Source organism: Mirounga leonina, unplaced genomic scaffold, assembly GCF_011800145.1.
Source record: "Mirounga leonina isolate KUSES-001 unplaced genomic scaffold, KU_Mleo_1.0 Mir_174, whole genome shotgun sequence".
Taxonomy (NCBI): domain Eukaryota; kingdom Metazoa; phylum Chordata; class Mammalia; order Carnivora; family Phocidae; genus Mirounga; species Mirounga leonina.
In genome coordinates this window covers 77,549,246-77,574,510 of record NW_023270451.1, presented here as the reverse complement: position 1 = coordinate 77,574,510, position 25,265 = coordinate 77,549,246, and the positions used below count along the sequence as shown (strand labels likewise).

The 25,265-nt window shown below is 41.1% G+C and overlaps 1 protein-coding gene and 1 long non-coding RNA gene across 3 annotated transcripts; one reads left to right on the top strand and one right to left on the bottom strand.

The window, feature by feature from the left end:
* Positions 1-1,275: 1,275 nt before the first annotated feature.
* Positions 1,276-16,501, bottom strand: LOC118021164. The gene is made up of 3 exons (XR_004682126.1): positions 16,489-16,501; positions 6,269-6,319; positions 1,276-1,349 (listed from the first exon to the last, which is right to left on the bottom strand). It is a non-coding gene; the product is annotated as an uncharacterized LOC118021164 (long non-coding RNA).
* MRPS33 (mitochondrial ribosomal protein S33) lies at positions 11,303-20,551 on the top strand. 2 transcript variants are annotated; one of them, XM_035021246.1, is made up of 4 exons: positions 11,364-11,401; positions 15,958-16,164; positions 16,514-16,755; positions 20,299-20,551. In XM_035021246.1, the coding sequence occupies exons 3-4, from the start codon at positions 16,541-16,543 to the stop codon at positions 20,402-20,404; spliced, it is 321 nt and encodes a 106-aa protein (XP_034877137.1). In that variant the 5' UTR covers positions 11,364-11,401; positions 15,958-16,164; positions 16,514-16,540; the 3' UTR covers positions 20,405-20,551. The 2 variants fall into 2 exon arrangements, with proteins under 2 accessions (XP_034877136.1, XP_034877137.1); XM_035021245.1 differs by lacking the exon at positions 15,958-16,164 and having other exon boundaries at positions 11,303-11,401.
* Positions 20,552-25,265: the final 4,714 nt, after the last annotated feature.

Sequence of the window (25,265 nt, the reverse complement as noted above, 5' to 3'; positions counted from 1 at the left end):
AATTTTTTTAAGATTTTATTTTTAAGGGGCACCTGGCTGGCTCAGTCAGTTAAGTGTCTGCCTTCGGCTCAGGTCATGATCCCAGGGTTCTGGGATCGAGTTCCGCATGGAGCTCCCTGCTCAGCAAGGAGCCTGCTTCTCCCTCTCCCACTCCCCTTGCTTGTTCTCTCTCTCTCTCTCTGTCAAATAAATAAATAAAATCTTTTAAAAAAATGATTTTATTTTTAAGTAATCTCCACACCCACTGCAGGACAATAATTTTTCTTACATTGCTAAGATTTCTTTCTCCCTTATTTATCAACTTCTTTGAAACAATATACAACAAACATGAGAATGGACTAACAGAACCAACAAGGAAGGATGAAACTCATTTGTACCGCATAGCATGTGCCATCAGAAGAGGATTTTGCTTTTCTGTATCCATAACTTAAATTAGAATAAATATTTCCATATATATGAAAATGAAACAACTACTCAGATAAATGACAGATACACAACTCTTTTCCTGCAATTATTTCTCACCAAAATAAAAGGTATCAGGAAAGAGTAATTAATCCTAGGCAATTGCCTTAATTTTCCAGTTAGCACTTGTGGAAACAGCCTTAGAAAATATAGTGTAAAATATAATACCAATAATCTTCAAACTTTTGTTCATAAACCAAGAGAATTTGCAAAACCATGTGCTCCTTCACATGGTTTCAGTGGGCATCTAGAATTTTGCATTATAAATTTAAAGAGTAGCAAAGTGTAGCAGTGTATTACCAATGTTGAACTTTTAAATTAAATTTTAAATGATTACATCACTTTTTCAATGTCCAATGTAATAATAATTTCATATCAATCATCATTTGTTTTAAAAATATATGAATAATCACAGACCTGTACCTCTGAAACAAATAATGCAATATATGTTAAGAAAAAAAAAAGAAGAAGAAGGTAGCGAGAGGGGAAGAATGAAGCGGGGGAAATCAGAGGGGTAGACGAACCATGAGAGACGATGGACTCTGAAAAACAAACAGGGTTCTAGAGGGGAGGGGGGTGGGGGGATGGGTTAGCCTGGTGATGGGTATTAAAGAGGGCACGTTCTGCATGGAGCACTGGGTGTTATGCACAAACAATGAATCATGGAACACTACATCAAAAACTAATGCTGTAACATAAAATAAACATAACAATAAAAAATTCTCAAAAAAAATAAAAATATATGAATAAGACCTTCTTTAGTAGTGGGAAAATTTATACTATTCCTTTTTCTCCTTGAAGATACATTACTCACCTCGTGAAATTTTATCTTATCCTAATATATTTCTAGGCTTGAAAGTCACTTCTTGATCTTCTATTACATTTCTCTGCAACAAAATATTTGTACTTAAATTTCAATTTTTTAAACTTCTGTGACTAAAAAACAATACGTTAAAAATATTTTTCATTTGGATTATCAGTATGATTTTTTGTACGCAAATATCAAACAATATATTTAAACAACTTAAATATAAATTTTGATAAATGCTTATAAACAAAAAAATTTAATACATCTCTTAACAGATAAAGTTTTCTACATTTGCTTAATGTATCTATGTATGACTATTATTTATTGCTTGAATGAGCTAGCATCAATTTTATTCCTGTTTTCACTTACCTGGATGTAAGCACTGAGAAACTTTGTTCACATTAGTAAGTAGATGGGAATGGGAAAAGCTGGGTTATAGCAATATCACCCAATCCTTTGAACTCATTCCATGTTCTGTGCCAAAAATTACATAGAAATCTATCACAGGGGCACCTGACTGGTTCAGTTGGTAGAGCATGCAACTCTTGATCTCAGGGTTGTGAGTTCGAGCCCCATGATGGGTGTAGAGATTACTTATAAATAAAACCTTTAAAAAAAGAAGTCTATCATAAAAATTACTTGAAATGCTGTACTAGCTGATACCTTGACTAGTTTTGCCTTCGATTTTCCTGAAAACATACAGTTGTTTTCAACCTGACTTTTAAAAGAATATATTGACCTGGAACAGTTACTGTCAGCTGCTAAACCTTCCATAAAAGATGTGAGAAGAAAGTGTCCTCATGCCTTCTGTCTGTCTGATTTTACTAGCTATGATTGGATGGGGAACGTAGGAGAAAAAACAGAGTAATACCAAGGAAGACAGAATTTTTGCAACTCAAAAATAATGCTCCTTTATTCCAAAAAAGAAACTAAAATTTGAGTTCAAATTATTGTTCTATTATTTATTATTATTATACTATTATACTATTATTATTATTATGTAATCATTCACTTTCACAATGTCTGGGAAATATACCAAAAAGGCAATACTATTGAAAGAGCCCAGATGTCTATCAACAGACAAGTGGATAAAGAAGATGTGGCATATATATACAATAGAATATTCCTTAGGGATCAAAAAAAATGACATCTTACCATTTGCAACAACGTGGATGGAACTAGAGGGTATTATGCTAAGCAAAATAAGTCAGTCAAAGAAAGACAATTATCATACGATTTCACTCCTATGTGGAATTTTTTTTTAAAGATTTTATTTATTTATTTATTTACTTACTTACTTATTTATTTGACAGAGAGTGAGACAGGGAGAGAGGGAACACAAGCAGGGGGAGTGGGAGAGGGAGAAGCAGGCCTCCCGTTAAGCAGGGAGCCCAAAGCAGGGCTCAATCCCAGGACCCTGGGATCATGACCTGAGCCGAAGGCAGACGCTTAACGACTGAGCCACCCAGGTGCCCCGTTAAATAAAAATTTTAAAAGGCTGTCTCTACCTACCAAAAAAATTAAAATTAAAAAAAAAAAAAAAGTCAATCCTCATTGTCAAAAAAAATGTCTGGGGCGCCTGGGTGGCTCAGTCAAGCATCTGCCTTCAGCTCAGGTCATGATCCCAGGGTCCTGGGACTGAGTCCCATGGGCTCCCTCCTCAATGGAGAGTCTGCTTCTCCCTCTTCCTCTGCCCCTCTCCCCCCCTCCCCAGCTCATGCTCTCTCTTGCACTCTCTCTCAAATGAATAAATAAAATCTTAAAAAAAAAAAAAAGAAAAAGTCTGACAATTTACAATTCAAATAAATGTGTTAAAATATGTACTTGGATGTATATTTTCTAAAAACTGAGAAACAGACTACCAAATGTATCTTCATAAGCTCAATTATAAGAAATCAAGATTAAAATGATATAGGAACTAATAAAATTAGCTTATACACTTTTATAAGAATAAAGCTATGTGTTTTTTCTCATTACTTAATTCATAATAGTAAAACATAATAAATAAATATTATTTATGAATTAGGGTATGATAAAGGCACAGTGTTCCTTCAGTAAGTACGTCTAGGTGTGTACTGAACTTTGGTTTTCACCTTTCAGAAATAACTAAATAAGAATCACATATAAAAATGCTGTAATAGCTCACATTTGTAACCAGGGCACAGAGGTGCAAGAGCACCTGGCTCTGGGGGCCCCAAACAGACCAGGTCTGGCCACTCACTGCTGACAAAATCCAAAGGCAGAGAGACGAGCGGCGGTCAAACAAGAAAGGGATTTATTTCAATGAGGCCCACACCAGGAGGACAGCAGACTCGCCTTTCAAAGACTGTCTCCAAAGTGCTGAAAATACTTCTAGGTTTATATAAAGAAATTGTGGAACAAAGGTCGGTAGGTATGTGCAGGTGGGCAGTAAAGGTCAAGTCAATCCTTATGTTGGAGTCAGTCATGCTGGGTCTTGCTGGCTCAGGGCAGTTCTTATTGCTTGAGGGGTTAGTTTTGGTTCCCATTATGGGATGCTTTGCCCACAGGGGTTATTTTGTTTCTTTGTTTGTTTTTTGTTTTAAATTAAGTAGGCTCTATACCCAACATGGGGCCTGAAGTCACAACCCTGAAATCAAGAGTCACATGCTAGTCACTGAGCCCAGCCAGGCACCCTGTCCACAGGGTCTTTTGCCTGAGTTAAGAAATAGGCTGGAAAGAAGAACTTCATCAGTTAGAAAGTACAGACTAGGGTGCCTGGTTGACTCATTCCCAGGAGCATGTGACTCTTGATCTTGGGTTCATGAGTTTGAGCCCCACATTAGATGTAGAGATTACTTAAAATAAATATTTTTTTAAAGACTTATTTATTTTGAGAGAGAGAGAGGAGAAGCAAGGGGCAGAGGGAGAAAGAATCCCAAGCAAACTACGTGCTGAGCACAGAGCCCAACTCAGGGTTTGATCTCACAACCCTGAAATCACGACCTGAGCCAAAACCAAGAGTCGGACGCTTAACTGTGCCACCCAGGTGCCCCTAACTAAATTTTTTAAATACAGACAGGTGAAAATGGAGACAGATGAAGTCCTCTTTCATAATCAGTTCCTTTGAAATTACAATAAAATGTTTTCCTAGGGCGCCTGGGTGGCTCAGTTGGTTAAGCGACTGCCTTCGGCTCAGGTCATGATCCTGGAGTCCCTGGATCGAGTCCGCATCAGGCTCCCTGCTCGGCGGGGAGTCTGCTTCTCCCTCTGATCCTCCCCCCTCTCATGCTCTCTATCTCATTCTCTCTCTCAAATAAATAAAATCTTTAATAAATAAATAAATAAATAAATAAATAAATAAATAAATAAATAAATAAAATGTTTTCCTATATATTTACTGAAGAATAAAAGTATAATTAGTCAGTCTGGCAGCCAGCACATAATTTCATTTTTTGTTAATAAGAGGCAGACAATACAAACATATTAAAAGGTGACAAAAGGTCAGGATTGTAGTATTTATATATTCCTGATGAGGGACAGATGCAGAAAAATGCTCACTGTTAGCCCAGGAGGCTGACCTATAGCCTGCATAGTTCCAATAAGGATCAAGTATGTACTGGTTGCTACATTCTTCCCCCCCCCCCCGAAGATTTTATTTATTTATTTGTCAGAGAGAGAGAGGGAGAGAGCACAAGCAGGAAGAGTGGCAGGCAGAGGGAGAAGCAGGCTCCCCACTGAACAAGGAGCCCAATGCGGAACTCGATCCCAGAACCCAGGGATCATGACCTGAGCCAAATGCAGACGCTTAATCGACTGAGCCACGAGGCATCCCTGGTTGCTACATTCTTAAAGGGTCTCTTGACTGCCTGTACATCTCACTGATAGTTAATATCAAGCTGAATGATAAGCACCAGAGGAATCTTGCAAAAGTAGTTTTACAAGTAGAAATTTGAAGACGTTTATGATCTAATACTCCATGCACATCCCCTCCCCCTTGAACACTAAGCATATAACCATTAGCTTCACACCCCAAAATGGCAACTCTTTGTGCCCACGGACCATGTCCCCATGCTATAATAAAAGCACTTTTTGCACCAAAAATGCCTCAAGAATTTTTTCTTGACCATTTGCTCCTGGCCCCACATTACTTCCATGACAGAATTTTATAAAATAGGGGTGCCTGGGTGGCTCAGTCATTAAGCAACTGCCTTTGGCTCAGGTCATGGTCCCAGGGTCCTGGGATCGAGCCCCACATCGGGCTCCCTGCTCGGTGGGAAGCCTGCTTCTCCCTCACCCACTCCCCCTGCTTGTGTTCCCTCTCTCGCTGTCTCTCTCTCTCTCTCTCTGTGTCAATTAAACAATAAATAAAATCTTTAAAAAAAAAAGAATTTTATAAAATAAGTATATCAGATAGGATAGGCTAGGTCATGCTGCAATAACAAACAACAAAATTGTATGACTTAAAACAACAAAAGCTCATTTCTCACCTAAGCTATGTGCACACTGTGGCTGATGTCGCAGGATCCACTTCTCATAACCACTCAGAGGCCTAGATTGACAAAGCAAGGACCCTCTGTGCCAGGGGAAAAGAGCTCTGGAGAGTTTCATATGGGTGAAGGTGATGCTTCACTTCTCTTCACAGCTCGTTGGCCAGAAATAGACATATGGCTTACGGAATCCCAAGATTGCCATGAAATGCACTCCAACCTTATGCCCGGAAAGGGGAGGAATGGTAAATATCTGGTAAACTGTATCTGTGATTTCACAGTATTTTTTTTTAAAGTAAGCTCTAGGCCCAACATGGGGCTTGAACTCACGACCCTGAGATCAAGTCGCATGCTCTGCAGACTGAGCCAGACAGGCAGGGGCACCCCCACAGTATGTTTTAAACTTCAATGAATAACACATACCAAATCTAAAATAAAATAATGTATGACTTCTTTGCAGATTATTCCAGTGTGATGTGAAAAAAATGAGTCCCTTAAAATAATCCCTTCTATATTTAAAGTAATCAATAAAATAATCAATGTCACTAACCTCTATTACTTCAGCTTCAAAGTTGCCTTCCTTTCCAGATAATGACACGTCCTACAGATAAGAATTAAGAATAGCTGAAAAGAATTGCTTATGTTTAAACATGTGGGGAAAAATTGAGGGTTTGATATTCTTCAACACTGCCTTGGCTTTGCTTTCACCAGATTCTCCTTCAATAACTATGCACTTCTTAGCTACAGAGGATGATGATTAAAGGATATTTACTATCACTTCCAACACTCACACTCACACAGTGTATCAGATTTCAGAAAATCACAACACATATCCAATTACTGTATTTCTAACAGCCATACTTCACCCTTACCTGGAATATACATCAGACAGGAAAAGACAGGAAGCCTAAGGGTTTATGGTGACTTGATTGGTCATTAAAGGAAGCTTCCCCAAAAAACATATTAAATTGTCCCTTTGTTTGTCATCCAAGAGGGTTTTATACTCCCTGAAGGGAGATACACCTTTGTGTGTGTGTGTGCATGTGTGTGTGTGTGTGTGTGTGTGTAAAGTGAGAAAAGAACTATTGTAAATGCAGAAATAGGAGACAGGACATAATGCTAGGAATGAGTACTTATAGAAATAGGGAATCTGTAAATTAATTTACCAAAAGGAATAAGTATCCACCTGCCCCTTGGACTATGCCACACAGTAAGAACCTGAAGATGATGTGAGTTTTAATTCCTGCTGTGTCTAATGGCAAGGAATACTTGCCATAGAGTATGATGAGTAATGAAACTGTGTACAACAGAGGCTTTCCATTTTGCCACCACCTAGAATAAGAAGTATATTTTACATTATGGTCCAATACATATATATTGTTTCATGAAACCATAATTACCTGCATTACATGTGATGCACTCCGATATCGCCTATTCTAGCGTCTTTTAAGGCTGCTCACAACACACTAAATTGATTTCACAACCAACTAATGATTCATAGCCCACAATTTTATTTTTTTTAAGGATTTTGTTTATTTATTTGACTGACAGAGAGAGAGAAAGAGAGCATGAGCAGAGGGAGGGAGAACCAGGCTCCCCGCTGAGCAGCCCACAATTTTAAAACACTGAGCAATAGAAATAGAAATTTATAATGCAATCTCTGATTATACAACAATATCTAATTGTAAGAAATGTCCCTAAAGAAACCTTAATTTGAGGGATGCCTGGATGGCTCAGTTGGTTAAGCGTCTGCCTTTAGCTCAGGTCATGATCCCAGGGTCCTGGGATTGAGCCCTGGGTCAGGGTTCCCTGCTCAGTGGGGAGTCTGCTTGTCTCCCTCTCCCTCTGCCCCTACCTCTCCTTTCTCCCTCTCTCTTAAATAAATCTTAAAAAAAAAAAAAGAAGAAGAAGAAGAAGAAGCCTTAACTTGAAAGTACAAGTGGGTAAACCAAAGCCTGCAAGTCAATGTCTAGAAGAGGTTAAATTTTGACCTTGAGATGGAGAGATTATTCTGAATTATCCAAGTGCACTCTAAATGCAATTACATGTATCCCTATCAGAGGGAGGCATTAGGAGTTCTGACACACATAGAGGAGACAGTGATGTGAAGAGGAGGCAGAGAGATATTTGAAGATGCTGGCCTTGAAGACTGGAGTGATGTGGTCAAAAGTCAATGAATGCCAGTAACCACCAGAAGTCAGGAGAGTCAAAGAACCGATTCTACCCTAGAGCTTCTGGATGGAGTGTGGCCCTGTCAACACTTTGATTTTGGCCCAGTGACACTGCCTTTGGATTTCTGGCCTCCAGAATCATGAGAGAATAAAGTTCTGATGTTTTAAGCCACCAAGTTTGTGGTATGTTGTTACAGCAGGCTCAGGAAATTAATAGGAACTCCATAAGCTTGACTTAATGAGAGTCATATTGCAAAGTACCCAGAGTGTTACCAAAACCCAAGTTTGGGTGCCTGTCGCTCGAAAAGCTAATATTCAAGAGATGAGTTTTAACTGGAAAGGAATATGAACTTTATTCAGGAGGCCGGCAACCTAGAGAAAGGCAGACTCTTGCCCAAAGGCCAACTCCAAGGTTTCTGCTAGCCCAAGGATTTTTAAAAGGGTTTAGGGCAGTTAATCAGTAAAGGGAGTGCAGTGGCCTGTAACATTTCTTGATTACTGTGCAGACTTAATGGTGCCAGCTACAGGCATTTTCACAGTGCTCAAAGATTGTGCAAGTGAGTCTGGTTCCTTACTGCAGGGCATTGGGGTTGGGGGGATGTGCAAGAGGGTCTGCTTTGTTTTGAGACATGCAGAAGGGCTCTATTCTTTTCTAGGAAAGAATGCATGATCTTAGATATACAAAAAAAGGTTTAGTTAATCCATCACATGGGCTATGGGTGGTTGCTAAAGTTTCAAGGATATTAGGTTGGTTGGAAGGACAAAGGCAGCTTCGAGAGTGGCCACTTATAACTCTTTATACTTTTGTATGTTTCAAGAGTTATGGTAGCTTATAGAGAGATTCACAAAACATATTGATAACACAAATCATAGGTGAAAAGGGAAAAATCAAAAATAGATATAAAAATGGAGCCAACAACAAGGTTTATGCAAATACACATATAATACTTGTTGCCATGGGTCCACTGCAAATTTGGCTTTAAACTTTCTAACAGCCCAACATGCAAAGGGAGCCCCCTTGTTTACATGATTCAGTGGCTATTAGATAAACACAGCCAACTACACAAAAACACAAAAGACAAGGCAGAATTTCTACCCAGAATGTTCTTTTTTGGACTGAACTATGCAAAAAAGAATGAGGTATACTCATTACACTGTGTGTAAATGTAACTGCAGTAAACTCACACCAGATCAAGTTTAGAAGGCTACTTACTGTATCATAGACTGATAACATGTCGAAACAACTTGATAAAAGCAAATTCTATAGCATAGATTAATAAGATGTTACTAAAAAACAAAATTAAAAAAAAAAACCAAAATTCAACTGAATAAACCTGAAGATCCAGTAGGCTTTATTAAGCAATTTATGAATGAGGCAGCATCCCATCTAGCAAGTAGAAAGGAGCTCTGAGGAGCTGTACAAAATGGTAGTAGGTGGGGCAAGAAAATTATTAGCAAAATAAAGGAAAGAATTGTCTCAAGCCAGGACATTTTTTGTGGGTGGCGTAGGAAAGCCAGGTTTTTTGTTTTGGGTTTTTGTTTTTTTTTTTTATGCTTTACTTACTTACTAAAAAGTTGTACTTTTATAGGAAACTAGAAGAGAAAATGAAAAAGCCAAAGAAATTATATACAAAGAAATTACATATAAGGAAACTATAGGAGTAGCCTCTATACCCTACTGTTGGCCAGTTCAAAACACTGCAAGGGCTTCAGGTTATAATGTATCAGGTAAGACCTCCCTCTCCGACCTCTGATAGCCTCCAGAAGTGTGGTAAGATATTCATTATCACGTGAAACCATGTGTCAGCTTTCAAAGCTGTGAACTCCTTTATGTCAGCTTTCACTATAAAATAATGACCTTTGGGGGCGCCTGGGTGGCTCAGTCAGTTGGGCATCTGCCTTCGGCTCAGATCATGATCCCAGGATCCTGGGATGGAGCCCTGCATTGGGCTCCCTGCTCAGCAGGAAGCCGGCTTCTCCCTCTCCTCTGCCTGCTGCTCCCCCTGCTTGTGCTCTTTCTCTCTCTCTCAGATAAATAAATAAATAAAATCTTTAGAAAATAAATAAATAAAATAATGACCTTTGGTATTCTGTTTCTTCATCAGTAAATCTGTGATAGAATTTTCTGGCCACGGAAGTCACAGACTTTTTTGGTTGATATAGGATCTTATATTTACTAACTACTGGGAAGGCAAGTTTTTTTTTTCCTAAGATTTTATTTATTCATTTGAGAGAGAGTGCGCATGCACACAAACAGAGGAAGGGGCAGAGGGAGAGGGAGAAGCAGACTCCCTACTCAGGAGGGAGCCCAACATGGGCTCTATCCCAGGACCTTGGTATCATGACCCGAGCCAACTGAGCCACCCAAGCACCCCGAGAAGGCAAGCTTTTTATCATGCAGTTTACCTCACTAGTGCTGATCAGGAAATTTCAGATTGACTGTTAAAAGGTCAAGTTCCTGGGAGTTTTAAACTGATTAAGTCTTGGTTTGCTATGCGGGATTGTGGGTAGAGAGGAATGATTCCATTTGGGGCTTTTTTCTTTTTCCCTTTTTAAAGATGTCAAAAAATAACACAATTCTATAGGAGGGAAGAGAGTGTCAATAGAATACCCTCTGGGTATATGGTTTGCTGCTGATGTGCCTTATTTCCAGGGTACATTTTAGAGTATTTATGAAAGTGCTTGGATTATGCTCAGAAAATGTTTTCATCCCTACTATCAGTCAATAAATGCTTCATACAATGCCTATGAGATGTGGCGAGCTTGAGAGCCCATTTAGTATGGAGGGATATACTTACAGTATTTCTACTGTCTGCCAAGCAGTATCTAGGTCACTACTGAGGAGTCAGATAAAAATCCCATCCCTATTCCCTGAAGAAGCTTCCGGGCCACCAGGGGAGATACACAGGCAGCTCCAGTTGGCGCCCTAATCCAGCAAAAGGGTATCAAGCATGGCCTCCTACAGATACTACTCGACCATTAGAGGAAGAGTGGATAAATGGGAAGAGAGGCAAATGGCATCCCAGAGGGGCCAGAAGACGCTTCAGCCCCCAGTCAAGCAATGCCCTTGGAGCACGTCAAGGCCTCGGCCGGATGAAAAGAGAAAGAAAACACACAGAAAGCGGAAGGAACAGAAAAAAACAAAGTGCATTTCATCCTCCACTACGCGGCACGCGCACAACCATTGTTTGGAGGGCAGCTCTGTAGGCATTTTCCAACAAAATAAATTTAGCGAACGCTGCAAGACCTTCCACTTAAGCCAGTCTTTCACCCCAAACCACCGCCTCCACCCCGCAGACATGCCTCTCTGCCCTCACTGCGCAGGTGCCAGGTATGACCTTCGAGACCTCCAAGAGAGAGGCTAGTAGTTCCGGGTTCACTAGGGCTCCCCTCTAGCCGCGAGCTTCCGTTTCTCCACTGCTCTCCGTTGCAGATTCCCGCGGGAGCTTGGAGCCCGGCCGGAGGCGGGCCTTCCGGGAGACTGGCGCGCGCGAGAGGCAAGTCGCGAGTAGGTAAGATTGTCCGGGAGCTTTGCGGGGGTTTGTAGTAAGATTCGGGCGATGGTTGGAGAGGTCCTGCGAGGGTTTCCAACCTTCTCCAGTCGCCAAAAATAAGATGAGTCCATTTCACTATTAACTAGCAGGGAGGTTTCACACCATCCTACAAACAAGTTGGCCTTTTCCTGCGTAAATTGGGGAATTTACCAAACGAAGGACGCTAGCGGAGTTTCCTCTCCGGCGCAGTTACTCTCTTCCTGATTAGGTCGCGTGCAAGCCTCAGTTTCTCAGCTCATCAGACGGCATTTCTGCACCGTAGCTTTCTGTGGGGGGATGCAGATTCTGCCATTTGAAAGAAAAATATATGCGGGTGCTGGCTGGCTCAGTGGGTAGAGCGTGCGACTCGATCTCGGGGTCTTGGAACCGCACCTTGGGTGTAGAGATTATAAAATAAACAAAAAAAAATTATTTTTTATTTTTTTTACTTTTTTGCGAAATATCCTACCGATGCAAGCCTCGGTTGTCTTGACACCTGCTTCCATCACAGGCAAGTGTGATCCAGTCAGTTGCAGGGGATTGGAGGCGTTTTTGTTGAACTGAATAAAGCGGACATAACGTTCAGAGCCGGTCACGTCTCTACGACCCAGTGAAACAACTGGTGCTAGACTTTAAAAATAATAAGGCATCGTGTTTAGATTGTTTCTTTGTGAAATACGTGTGCAGAACGGGTTCTCTAAGGCCTGATGATTATTGGGGCACCCCACTGTGCCGTGAGTTTTGCCTGTCAGCCTCAATGCAGTGAGGTTGTGTAACTGTTCTGAGGTCGTGGATGAGAAAACCGAGCAAAGAATACCTGCTACTGCAAACATGACGCGGTCATCAAAGCGCCGAGGCAAGATTCCAGAGCTGGTGCTCTCCACCAACCCAGTGGTTTCTTGAGAAACGGGAGAAAGCTGTCCCCAGCGCGCGCGTGCACACACACACACATACATATTTCGGCATACCAAGGGAATTCGCCACGCCAAGGGAAAGCCAGGTTAAGAACTCCTGCACATCGGTCTGCCCTTTTCAAAGAAAAAAGGCAAAACTAATCCAAAGCCCGTTATTGAAAACCTGACCTTTTAAATGCATCAAACCTATCAGAAAGATCAAAGAAACTTGCCCTTTTATGCCAAAGTAAAAATATAGGAATTTTCTTGTGTGGGCTTAACATGTCTTGCTCCAGCACATTTGAAAATATGTATGTGTGTGTATATAATTTTCTATTTATTTTTGCTTGGCATTTTCCACTCCAGTTAATTTTTCCTCGTGGTACTGTTTTCTTTAGATCACATTTAAGGAAAAATGACGTTTTTAGGTGACTATTTTGTACAATAAAAATTTAATTGACATGTTAAGTTTTTTGCCTTTTACTTTAATGTCTTTAACATAATCATATTTCTTTTATTTTTTAAGATAAAATGGAAAGATTTTGTAAGGAGGGTCCTGAAAAATCCTAAGTAAGGCTTTGCAATTAAAAAAAAAATTAAGGTAGTAAAAAGTGACAATCTTCCAGTCTTAGGACCAGTATTTATGGACAACAGAACTGTTCAGCTGTTTTAGTCTATGTTAAAAAAAAAAAAGTATACCAAGCTCCTATGCCATTCTTCACCAGAGGCTTATGTCTGGTCTGTGGAAGGAGACTACAAAGCAGTAATTGATAATTGTTATAATCATTTTCAGTTTTCTTCTTCTTTTTTTTTTAAGATTTTATTTACTCATCTGAAACACAGAGATACAGAGAGCACGAGCAGGGGTAGAGGCAGGCAGAGGGAGAAGCAGGCTGACCGCTGAGCCAGGAGCCAGATGTGGGGCTCGATCCCAGGACTCTGGGATCATGACCTGAGCCCAAGGCAGACACTTAACTGACTGAGCCACCCAGGTGCCCCTTCAGTTTTCTTCTGTTTAGCAAATGGATCTTTGTTTCTAGTAAGGGATTCAGTTTTGAAGAGGCTTATTCCCTTTCTTCATCATAAAAGTTTTGGGACTTGGATTTTGTGATATAGCCATGTCCCAATGGATTCTAATGAGACTTCATTACTTACCATTTATGTGTCCCAGTAACTTGCTACATTCCAAAGTGGGCCTGGAGATAACAGCATCCTGTGATGGCTTCAGTGACCACTCTCCTAAGGAGCCCCTTCCTCCTTGCTGCCTGTCAAGTTACCAAGCCGCTGGTCCCCTCCTGTGTTTCTCTGGCTGTCAGTTTTTATAAGTGAGGATGTCATTCCAGGGAGGTATAGGTTTAACTGAATGGAGTATGTATCTCCTTTGCATGATTAAATGAGGACAAGGAATAGGGGTGCCTGGCTGGCACGGTCGGTGGAACATGCAGCTCTTGATCTCAGGGTTGCGAGTTTAAGCCCCGTGTCAGGTGCAGAGATTACTTAAAAATAAAACGGTAAAAAAACGGGCACCTGGGTGGCTTAGTCAGTTAAGTGTCTGACTTTGGCTCAGGGTCATGATCTCAGGGTCCTAGGATAGAGCCCCATGTCGGGCTCCCCACTCAGCAGGGAGTCTGCTTGTCCCTCTCCCTCTGCCCCTCCCCCCTGCTCATGCTCTCTTTCTCAAATAAATAAAATCTTTTAAAAATAAAAAATAAAGACAAGAAATAAATGTGTCCAGCTAGATCATATGAGCACCAAACTTAAAAACATGTTTAGGTTTTTTTCTTTCTTTTTTTTTTTTTTAAAGTTACCATTTACTGAGTGCCACAGCTTTAACTTATTTCTCATAGTAGTCCTGTAAGCTTTGTTTTCCAAAAAGGAAACTCAGATTCAGAAAATAAGTGACTTTAACCCAGCTAATAAATGGCAGAGCCAGGATGCAAACCTAGGCCTCGGGACTCCATGCTGCCTCTTCATTTAAAAATAAAGTGATGGAATTTGGAACATAGTTGTCTGAGAACATTTTAACAAAACAATAGTTCGCTGGCCACCAAATAACTGATTGTGGAAATAATGTGCACTTGCAACAGAAATCAATTCGGATTCCATTTTAGCAATTAAGCAAAACAAAGCAAAGTTGATCAAGAAACCATTTGTTTTTAGGTTGGGTTTTTTTTTTTTATCTGATGTATGAAAAAAAGATAATTCAACTGAAGGAAGAGAAAAGGTAAAGCATGCAAAGAAACTAGAGCCTCTGAAGGCAACTCCTGGGCATTTGCAAGGCCTTTAGAGGTTTATAGCACTGATTTGTTACTATTTCCTATTTATACATTAAACTGTTAATGCCTTTTTTTTCTCATTGATGAAAATATAACCCTACCCCTAACAACCCAACCCAACCCATTCCTATCCACACAATGGAGCAAGAGTTGAGAAAGAAGCAAATCTGAGAACGGGAGTGCTGAAAGGAAAAGGAAGAAGATGGTTTGCAGGTGATCCCCAGGTTGGAGGGGCAGGGAAGAGACCCTGGATCCGACAGTTCTCCCATTGCTGGCCTTCAGATGGCACTATTGGCCCGTTTGGTGGGTGTTGAGCTTGGTAAATGGTTTGAGATTGGCATTCTGCAATTGGTTTGAGGTCAGCCTCTGCTCTTTCAATGAATCTAGATTTGGATATGAAAAATTCCTTAATTTAAATACAGGTTTTGGGTTTGTTTCTTTTTTCTTGCAAGAGTTATTTTTTTTTTTTAAAGATTTTATTTATTTGAGAGAGAGAGAGAATGAGAGAGAAAGCACACGAGAGGGGGGAGGGTCAGAGGGAGAAGCAGACTCCCCGCTGAGCAGGGAGCCCGATGCGGGACTCGATACAGGGACTCCAGGATCATGACCTGAGCCGAAGGCAGTCGCTTAACCAACTGAGCCACCCAGGCGCCCATTGCAAGAGTTATTTTGAAATTTACTTGGCCCCATTCTTGTTTAGGAGGATTTTTTTTTAAAGATTTACTTATTTAAGTAAACTCTGTGCCCAACGTGGGGCTTGAACTCATGACGCCGACCGAGATCGAGAGTCATGTGCTCTACTGACCGCACCAGCCAGGTGCCCTAGGACGGTTAGGTTTTTGGGGTTTGGTTTTTTTTTTCTCCCATTGTTTTTTCAAGATAAGTTTACACCTTTTTTCTGTTTAGATATCAACTCTTTTTCGTCTCCACTGAACTGTCCCCCAGGACAGTTTCTTAGCAAAGATTCTCATCCCACTACAAAATTTCACATAAACTAGCATATTCTGCCAGCATTAACCTCTACATCTGGTCTGGAATGGAATGAGACAGTTATTCCATCAGCAGTGTTCTTGATTTTTCTGTATCGCCTATATAATTTTTGATATATTTTAGCTGTAATTTCTGCATATTACAGATATCATCCTTAGATCTATTTCAACATTCTGTGCTTGTGCCTCTAAAGAAAAAGTTACTGTTTTCAGCTAATAAGAACTTAGTATGCATTAAAGCAGAATATATAAGATGAAAGATAAGACAGATAACTTTATAACCTATAAATCCTTCTATTCAGGAATAAAATGAATCTTAAGAGCTGTTGAGTTTATTTCTATAAGACTACTATCTCTGTTTTGTTTTTCCCAAACAGCGCTCAGTCTCTAGGCAGAATTCAGTCCAGCAACCTAGAGGCTAAATGACCTCATAACTCATTAGCAGTTCTCAGAGCCATCTGGAGCCCTTGAGGAGAACAGTGTTCAAAGGGCTGATAATAAAGACAACAGGATAATTATTTCTCTGCCATGATTAAACCTTCACATGGCAAGCAGTCAGCATTTTTGTTCTACAGATTGCTGAGGTGGGTGTTTTCTGAAGGTATAATAATGCTGTGGTTGGATAACTCATTTGTCTGTCCTCATCTAGCCTACAAATAGGTAAACTGACTATCAGTAAATAACAAAATGGTTCACTGTAAAAAGGGCAGTACAGCAAGATGGTAGTATGGGAACATCAAATGTAGAAATTAGAAATGTAAAGCATGCAAAGGAAACCACCATTTGGACTGTGGATATTTCTCTACTACAAGGCATGTCCTGCCAGCCACATGACTGATCCACATATGGCTTGCTGTTTTTATTTTCTAAAGTATTCTTTAGATAATCATGGAATTTCATACACTAACCTGTTTATCTTCTCATTTTCTGTAGGGATTCTTGCTCCTTGCTGCTCAAGAAATGTCTTCACTTTCAGACTATGCCTTGCGCATGACTCGTCTGAGTGCCCGGCTGTTCAGTGAAGTGGCCAGGCCTACTGATTCCAAATCCATGAAAGTGGTGAAACTGTTCAGTGAGCAGCCTCTGGCCAAGAGGAAGGAGACTTATGACTGGTATCCAAATCACAACACTTATTTTGCGCTCATGGGGACTCTACGTTTTCTTGGCCTCTATAGGTAATGGCAAAAAACACAAATAGTAACCTGTTAAGAGATTTTTCTAGTAGATCAGAAAAGTAAAAAGTTAGGCTTTTTATCCTTAACAGTTCTGTGGTTCTTATAATAGTGCCCAGATGGCTCAAAAGGCATAGTTTTAGGGGGAAAGGCTTTTAAAATACTCATAATGGGCACACTGAAAGAAACAAAAAAGGAAACCATGTATTGGAAGACATATTTTAACTGTGTCTAAAACTGGACTAACAGTGACGAGATACTGAGCTACAGATATGTTTAATTATTTATTAATTTAAGAGCACTCTAAAGGATGCAGAGGAAAACTGACCCAAATGCTGCAGAGGAAAACCTCTCCCCACCCCCAGCTCCCCCCACTCCCGCCAGCCCCTACAGGCTGCCAGACCAGCAGGTTCTCATTGATCAGATGAAGAGAGCCCCTGCCCCAAAGCCAATCTCCTTCCTAGCTAGTTTACAGGAGCCTCCTTTCTTTCCTAGCGGCAGTTTTGTTGGAGTTCTTATTTCCTTCGACCTTTTTCTGGCATTTTTAGTTTGTGCCCTTTTTGATATATAAATTTGGTCTAAATAAGTTGTAATTCACCTTTAAGAGTAATATGCAAGGGCACCTCGGTGGCTCAGTCAGTTGAGTACCCGGCTCTTGACCTCAGCTCAGGTCTTGATCTCAGGGTCGTGAATTCAAGCCCCGTATTGGGCTCCACGCTGGGTGTGGAGCCTACTTAAAAGAAAAAAGAGTAATATGTAGATCACACAGGCTCTTACCCCCATGTGTTGCATGTTTGTGTATGTATAGGAAATGGGTGCTCAGGACTTTGTATTGCTCTAGAAAGAGAAAAGATCAAATACCTGTGTGATCATTTTCTTTAAAAGAAAGTCTTAATTACCAAACTGATACATGCTCATTATAAAAGAATTCAAACAGTGCGTAATTGTGTAAAGTTAAAGTAAATCTACTTTTTGGGTGCGCAGCTGCCTCAGTGACTCTTGATCTCAGGGTTGTCGGTTTGAGCCCTATGTTGGGTGTAGAGGTTACTTAAAAATAAAATCCTTTAAAAATAAATAAATCTACTTTTTAAGAAAATTTAACGTGTTTAATTGGACTTGTCTTAGGACAGTAATACAGAAGTTAATTTGGGACTATTCACTCTAATATAATAAAATTAATAGTTCATTCCAGGTAGCTAAAAGCTGGTACATTCATCCATCCAATAGGTGTATTTTTTTTTTTTTAAGATTTTATTTATTTATTTCACAGAGACAGACACAGCGAGAGAGGGAACACAAGCAGGGGGAGTGGGAGAGGGAGAAGCAGGCCTCCCGCTGAGCAGGGAGCCCGATGCGGGGCTCGATCCCAGGACTCTGGGATCGTGACCTGAGCCGAAGGCAGACGCTTAACGACTGAGCCACCGAGGTGCCCCCAATAGGTGTATTTTTAAGTACCTTCCATGTACAGACACTTAAGATGGGCACCAGCGGAACAGCAGTGAGCAAAATAGAATAGATTTTCTTAGTTAATATATTATAATAGAGATTATAATCCATGGCATATTTTGAATTTCTGGAATTGCTCTGGGGCTTTCTCCCTTGCTATTAGTCTGAGCTCAGAAAATAAAAATTAATGTTATTATGACCCAAAATAAAATATCATTGGAAGGCAAATCTCCTGAGTAGAAAACTATAACCCATAACAAAATCATATTCAGCTATTTTAATTTACCTGTTTGGTGCCACTCTCCATTTGTTTGAAAAATAAAACCCTGACTATCTTTGGGGACGGGGGAAAAATACTTAGCATTTAGTTATCCATGGAAAAGCACAATGATTTTCATGGATTTAGTCACTAGTTATGGTAAATGGTGCCTCTGATGGAAAGCCTCCTGTGGCGTCAGGCAGGATGAAACTAGACAATCTTCAGTAAAGAAAATACTACTCAAAGACCTGCAAACGCGGGAGGAAGGCACAGGTTCTCCCAAACACCGACTCATTCGTCACTCAGGCACACAGGTGCTTGGGCGATATCATCAGAGACAAAGACCCCTGGCTTTGGAGCTTTCCTTCTGGCTGAGGGCTGATGAGAATGGAGGAGGGAAGAAGAAGAGAACAAACATGCAAGATGAGTAAATGATGTGGTATGCTATAAAGTTGAGTGTGCTGTGGGGAAAAAACAGTAAAGCCGCCTAAGCAGGATGAAGAATACTCACAGGGCACGTGGCGGGCGGGGAGAGAACGGGTCACAGTATTAAACAGAACAGTCAAGGTCAGCCTCTTTGAGAAGATGAGGTCTTAGCAGAGACTTGAAGGTGGTGAGTGGGACAAGTGGGATCTGGGGAAGAACTGCTGAGGCAGAGGCAAGAGCAGTGCAAAGGCCCTGAGGTGGGAGTTCTCTTGGTGTGTTCCAGGAGTAGCACAGGCGACGGAGAGAGTGGTAGGGCCCCAGGCAGAGGGCCCCAGGCAGATCATGAAGGGCTCTGAGGGCCAGGACAAGGTCTTGGCTTTTGCTCTGGGTAAAGTGGGGAACCGCCTGTAGGCCTGTGAACAGCGGAGCGACATGATCTCGCTTATAATTTAGAATTACTCTGGCTGCTCTGTTGAGAATAGATGATCTGGGGACAATCATAGGTACTTCTTAAGAGGTCAGCTGTATCCACTGTGTTCATGGAATGGAACAGTGTACCCTACAAAACCAGTCTATTTTAAAACTATCTAAGGAGTTAACAGTTGGGCCCAGCACAACCCCCTCTTATGTTTAATTTGTATGCCATTATTATCAGCACTTGACAGGTAAGGAAACTAAGATACAGAGAGGGAAAATCACTTATCCAAGGTCACATGGCTACTAAGTGGTAGATGAGCTGTGATTTGAACCCAGGTTGAAATGGGTTCCAAACCTTACATATTTAAATGCGATACTGTTTTAGGTATTTAATCTTAGAATGCAGTCATTTCTCTAGAGTATAGGCAGTCTTCAGCTTACACCCCATCCATATGTACAAACAGCCCTGGCTGCCTTGATCTCTAGAGTACCTGTCTGTTGATTTGGCTTCCTTCTACCTGAGCCTTTCCCCAGCAGCCTTTTTGTGTGGATTATCCACGGCCATTAAGGCAGCTTCCTTCAGACCTCTTCCCCTCATAGTAGGTGCTAATTCCTGGGACTCTCAGGGTCTCTGTGTAGCTCTTCAAGCTTAGACCCATTTTCTGTTTCCCTATGTTCAGTGTTAGCATTGTAGGGAAACTTGGGGTAATTATCAGCATTGTATCATTGTTGCTTCGGTTTATATGGGCCGGCCTGGGAATTTTAGTCGCTTGTGGCATTGTTTCTGTGAAGGGACACTGACTTAGAAATGAACTTTGGGAACACAACCCATGTGTATGTTGGGGACTCTCTGTCCTTTCTGTTCACCAAGCTGAGCATGTGCCCTGAGAAGTCGGACTGATAACCAGAGCAGCCTGAGGGAACAGTGGTAGAATGAATGGTGTGCTGTTCCCATCAGGTAAAAATACAGGCTAATTGTTTTTTCTTTCTCCACTCAGAGATGAGCACCAGGACTTCAGGGATGAGCAGTTGCGTCTAAAAAAGCTTCGTGGCAAGGGGAAACCAAAGAAAGGAGAAGGGAAAAGAGCAGCAAAAAAGAAATAGTGTTGGTCCATCAGGAGAAGAAAGTTCTTTCTCAGCAACTGACAGCCGTGTTTATCTTTCCACATATTCAAGGAATGTAAGCTTCCGAAATTAAAGATTATTTGGAGGAACACAATCATTTCTGTGTTGAACTCCAATCCAGTTGAATTGTGACTGGTTTCCTGGACACAGTCTAATTCTGCAAAGTTATTTTGGCCTTGGTTTTATACTCTGAGGTTTACCTATTTCTCTAAAGAAATGAATGCATAGGTGATTGAAGAATGACTCATTTGGGGTGGGAATGGGATGTTGGGGACATGGGGGGGAACTCAAATGAGCATCCTTTAGTCTCCCCAGGATCCCTTCTTGCTTCCCCACTACACCAGCCCTGAACTCTTCCAACCCTCCGGTGTTCAACCACTGTCTCCACCACCAAGCTCACAAACTTCATGTACCTCTCCACATACTCCTTGGAGAGTATCTACTAAGATAGATTTGTGGGAAAAGTATCTACCTGCTAAGAGAGTACTGAGTGAGTCCCTGCTGGGCCCTAGTAATACCATGGTTAGCAAGAAAAAACAGTCCCTACCTCATGGAACTTCCAGGCTTATGGGAAAGACTAATATTACATAAATAAAATTGTATTAAATGCTACAAAGGAAAAATCCAGAATTCTGCAAGAGTGTGGATCAATCAATGGCTCGGTCCAGAGATAGCAAGAGACCCAAACCTCAAGGTGTTTAAAGAAGGCCTCCCTAAAGAGATGGCATTTAAGCTGAGCTCTGCAGGATGAGTAAGAGAAGAGGGGGCACCTGGCTGGCCCAGTCAGTAAAGCATGTGACTCTTGGGCTCGGGGTCATGAGTTCGAGCCCTACACATGGCATAGAGTTTGCTTAAAATTAAGGTGTGCCTGGTTGGCTCAGTCAGTGGGGCACGTGACTCTTGATCTTGGGGTTGTGAGTTCAAGCCTCATGTTGAGCGAAGAGCTTACTTAAAAAAATAACAACAAAATCATTGGGGCGCCTGTTTGGCTCAGTTGGAGGAGCATGTGACTCTTGATCTCAGGGTTGTGAGTTCAAGCCCCACACTGGGTATAGAAATTACTTAAAAATAAGAAAAATCTTTATTAAAAGTTTTTTTTAAAAGATAAAAATGATGGGGAAAGTGTGAAGCACAAGAAAGCATGCTGTTCGAGGGATGGAAAAAAGAGCGCTGACTGTATGGGTTTCACCCAGAAACAGAAGCCAGACCGTGAAAATCTTTCCAAGTTCTTTTTTTTTAAGATTTTATTTATTTGAGAGAGAGCGCGTGCATGTGCAAGTAGGGAGAGGAGCAGAGACATGGGGACCAGCAGACTCCATGCTGAGCACAGAGTCCGATGCAGGGCTCGAGGTGGGGCTTAATCCCACAACCCTGAGATCATGACCTGAGCTGATGTCAAGAGTCAGACGCTTACCTGACTGAGCCACCCAGGTGCCCCAGGGCTTTGCAATTTCTGTGAAAAAGCTTGGACTTAGCCAGTGTGTGAAGTGTTATTTCTTTGAGAGAGGACTCTTGTATACACACGAATAGCTGGCTGCTCATTTAAGTGTATTCTAACAGTGAGTTTCCAATGAGGTTGTGAGGGCTTCTCTGATTTTTTTTTTTTTTCAAGTTCCAAAAATCTAGCACTGTCTAGTAAATTTTTTTAAAGTACTTTTTCTTTTCTTTTAAAAAATTTACCATCTTAAACATCTTTAAGCATATAGTACGGTAGTGTTAACTGAACGCACATTGTTCTGCTAAAGTACTTTTTAACCCCGTTTTTGCCTCTCAGGAAAAGAGCAAAGTGCACAGGCAAGAGGACATATAGCAGCTCCTGAAGCTATGATTTTCTTTCCCTGCAACATTAGAAGTACTGGCAATAATTGCCCTGCAAATAATTCCTGAATTAATAAGAATCCCATTACATATGTTATGATAAATTGTATTTTTGAAGATACATGATCTAGATGGTAGGGCTAGGGCCCATATTATAGTCTTAAAAACTACTTAAAAATGGGCAATTTGTGTCTGACAGATGTAACTTCAGCGGGGGACCGAGAATCCATTCATTTAGAACTTTTTCCTGAGCACTTGGCCTGTGCCAGCCACATGCAAGTTGTAGAGAACACAAACAGGCTGAGTCCCCAAGATTGTGTGAAGGACAGTTGTGTGTTGTAAGGCATTGGCAAGATCCCAGGGATTTGCTCAGAAAAGTGCACACTTTCTGTTACTCTTGGCCAGTGCAGCTGCACCAGGTGGGTGGAAGATGAACCCAGGACGTCGGGCTGAGAAATAGGCTCTCAGCCTGAACACAGTGTAGAACAACCCAGTGGGTGTTCTGAATTACGCCATCTCCAACTTGTGGAGAAGGCCTGAATGTGAGAGGAGCTTCAAAGAATTAGCATGATAGTTTAAAGAGAAACTCCATCAGGTACCAATAGCTGACCTGAGTCAGAAAACAAAGAATCCGTGTGTTGGTTTGCGGACGGCCGCTGAACCTGCAAGGAGCCTTAGCGCTGGTTGATAGGGAAGTTTGTGGACAAATCAGCAGTAGACTAGCATGCCACTGCTGAAAATCAGAGACTCCGACTAAAATTTATTTGTATATAAGCTGTACCCTGAAACCCATCTGACACAGCAAATGCTACCTAACTTAAAATAGCCTGTACTGAACATGGTGGACCAGATGGAACATGGAGGATAAGAGAAGGGGGGGTAATTCTTGATGCCATAAAAGCAGCTCGTGTCAGGACACCAGCAACTGACATTTAAGACAAGGACTCGGTGCAATCAGGAAAAAAAAAATCTTTAACTGCAGGTGTAGGCTAGCCAGATGTTTAACTGGATTTTTTTCTGGTCAAGACCAAAACTATTTGTGTTTTCCCTCAAGTGTTTGGTGTGCATGGAAGATTTTGCCCTTGATTTCGATGTGGCACAGTAAAACAGACTGGATTTGGGATTTCAAAGTCACGGATTGGGATGCAGTTCTACTTACTGGCTTTGTGACCTTCAGTCACTTATCTTCACTGAGCCTCCTTCCATCTCTGTAAAATCATAGTAACCCTTCACTAGAGTCATGAAATATTAAGATTTGTGAAAAGTACCATGTGAATTGTAAAAGATTAATCAAATGTTTTCACATACAGTTATTTGTGTGACGAATAAGAATTACTACATCTTACAAATAGATTCTTCCGAGGTAGTGTTGACAAATACATGCTAAAAATATATAATTCTCTACTTTTACATGCAACACGGCAGGTTCAGGAAGCAGTAGGTGGGAGATGCATTTTATTATTTACGTAATCCTGAGTTCGAGAAACTCACCTTTTAAAAGCAATCATGTCTGTGTGTACGTATATCTAAATATGTATGAGCATATAAACATAATGCTTTTACTTGTAAAGCACTTTCTGGAAAAGAGTAAGTCAAATTAAAAATTCCACCCTCTTCACCCTTTCCTTTTTTCCTCACACATTTCCCCCAAAGCTTCTAAGTGCCTAATTTTAGAGATTTAGAGGCAGGAACAAACTTCAAAGGAAACAGATAGAGGGAAATGTCTTTTAAACTGCCAATGTCTTCACAGTCCTTTTTCTTAAGTACTCGTTTATAAGTTCAAAAGAAAGCATTTCTTAAAAAAAAAAGAATAAAACAGTAAAACATTCAAGAAGACTTAGTATAACAGGGAAACAAACAGTAAAGCCCGGGGTATTAAGAACTAGAAAACCAGTAAAACATTTATGCTGAACTTAAAACTGAAATGTTTTTTAAAAGACAGGAAGGCAGGAAAAGAGGAGGACCATGAAACTAGGGGAAGGACTGGCCACAGAAACTACCCAGATGCAGTTTTCTCACTTAATTGGAGGTCTGGCAATATAAGTTCATGTGAAAGTAGAAACCAGAACCAAACCAATGTAGATCCTAAGACCTTTTTCATTCTACTTAAACGTGCTTTCTGAGACAGGATAGATTCATTGATGGAGAGCTTTCTGTGTCTATTACAGAAAATAGGAGCTCCTTATTGACCATCTAAATTGGTGCTTAGTTCAAAATATCTTCCCAAAAGAGCCACACTAACTGACCTATTGAGTTTAGCATAAAAACAGCATTCTCAACAAATTAAAAGTCTTAGGACACAGCTCAAATCTAAAAGTCTGAGTGTATCTAGTATGAGAACAGACCAGTGTATTAAGCACCACACAAATATAAATTCTTTTTTTTTTTAGATTGATTGATTTATTTATTTTGACAGAGAGAGAGATAGCTAGAGCAGGAACACAAGCAGGGGGAGCGGGAGAGGGAGAAGCAGGCTTCCCGCCGAGCAGGGAGCCCGATGTGGGACTCGATCCCAGCACCCTGGGATCATGACCTGAGCTGAAGGCAGACACCTAACGACTGAGCCACCCAGGTGCCCCAAATATAAATTCTTTTTTTTTTTTTAAGATTTTTTTATTTATTTATTTGAGAGACAGAATGAGATAGAGCATGAGAGGGGGAAGGGTCAGAGGGAGAAGCAGACTCCCTGCCGAGCAGGGAGCCCGATGCGGGACTCGATCTCGGGACTCCAGGATCATGACCTGAGCCGAAGGCAGTCGCTTAACCAACTGAGCCACCCAGGCACCCCAAATATAAATTCTTAATAAAGAGAAGAGTGCAGTGGAATCAGGAATGACTTTACAGGGCGCCTGGGTGGCTGGGTCATTGAGGGTCTGCCTTCGGCTCAGGTCGTGATCCCAGGGTCCTGGGATCGAGCCCCGCATCGGGCTCCCTGCTCGGCGGGAAGCCTGCTTCTCCCTCTCCCACTCCCCCTGCTTGTGATCCCTCTCTCGCTGTGTCTCTCCCTGTCAAATAAATAAAA

Coding starts and splice junctions, on each gene's coding strand:
- MRPS33 (XM_035021245.1), top strand. CDS start 16,541: ATGTCTTCACTTTCAGACTATGCCTTGCGCATGACTCGTCTGAGTGCC. Junction 16,756..20,298: donor CGTTTTCTTGGCCTCTATAG/GTAATGGCAAAA, acceptor TTCTCCACTCAG/AGATGAGCACCAGGACTTCA.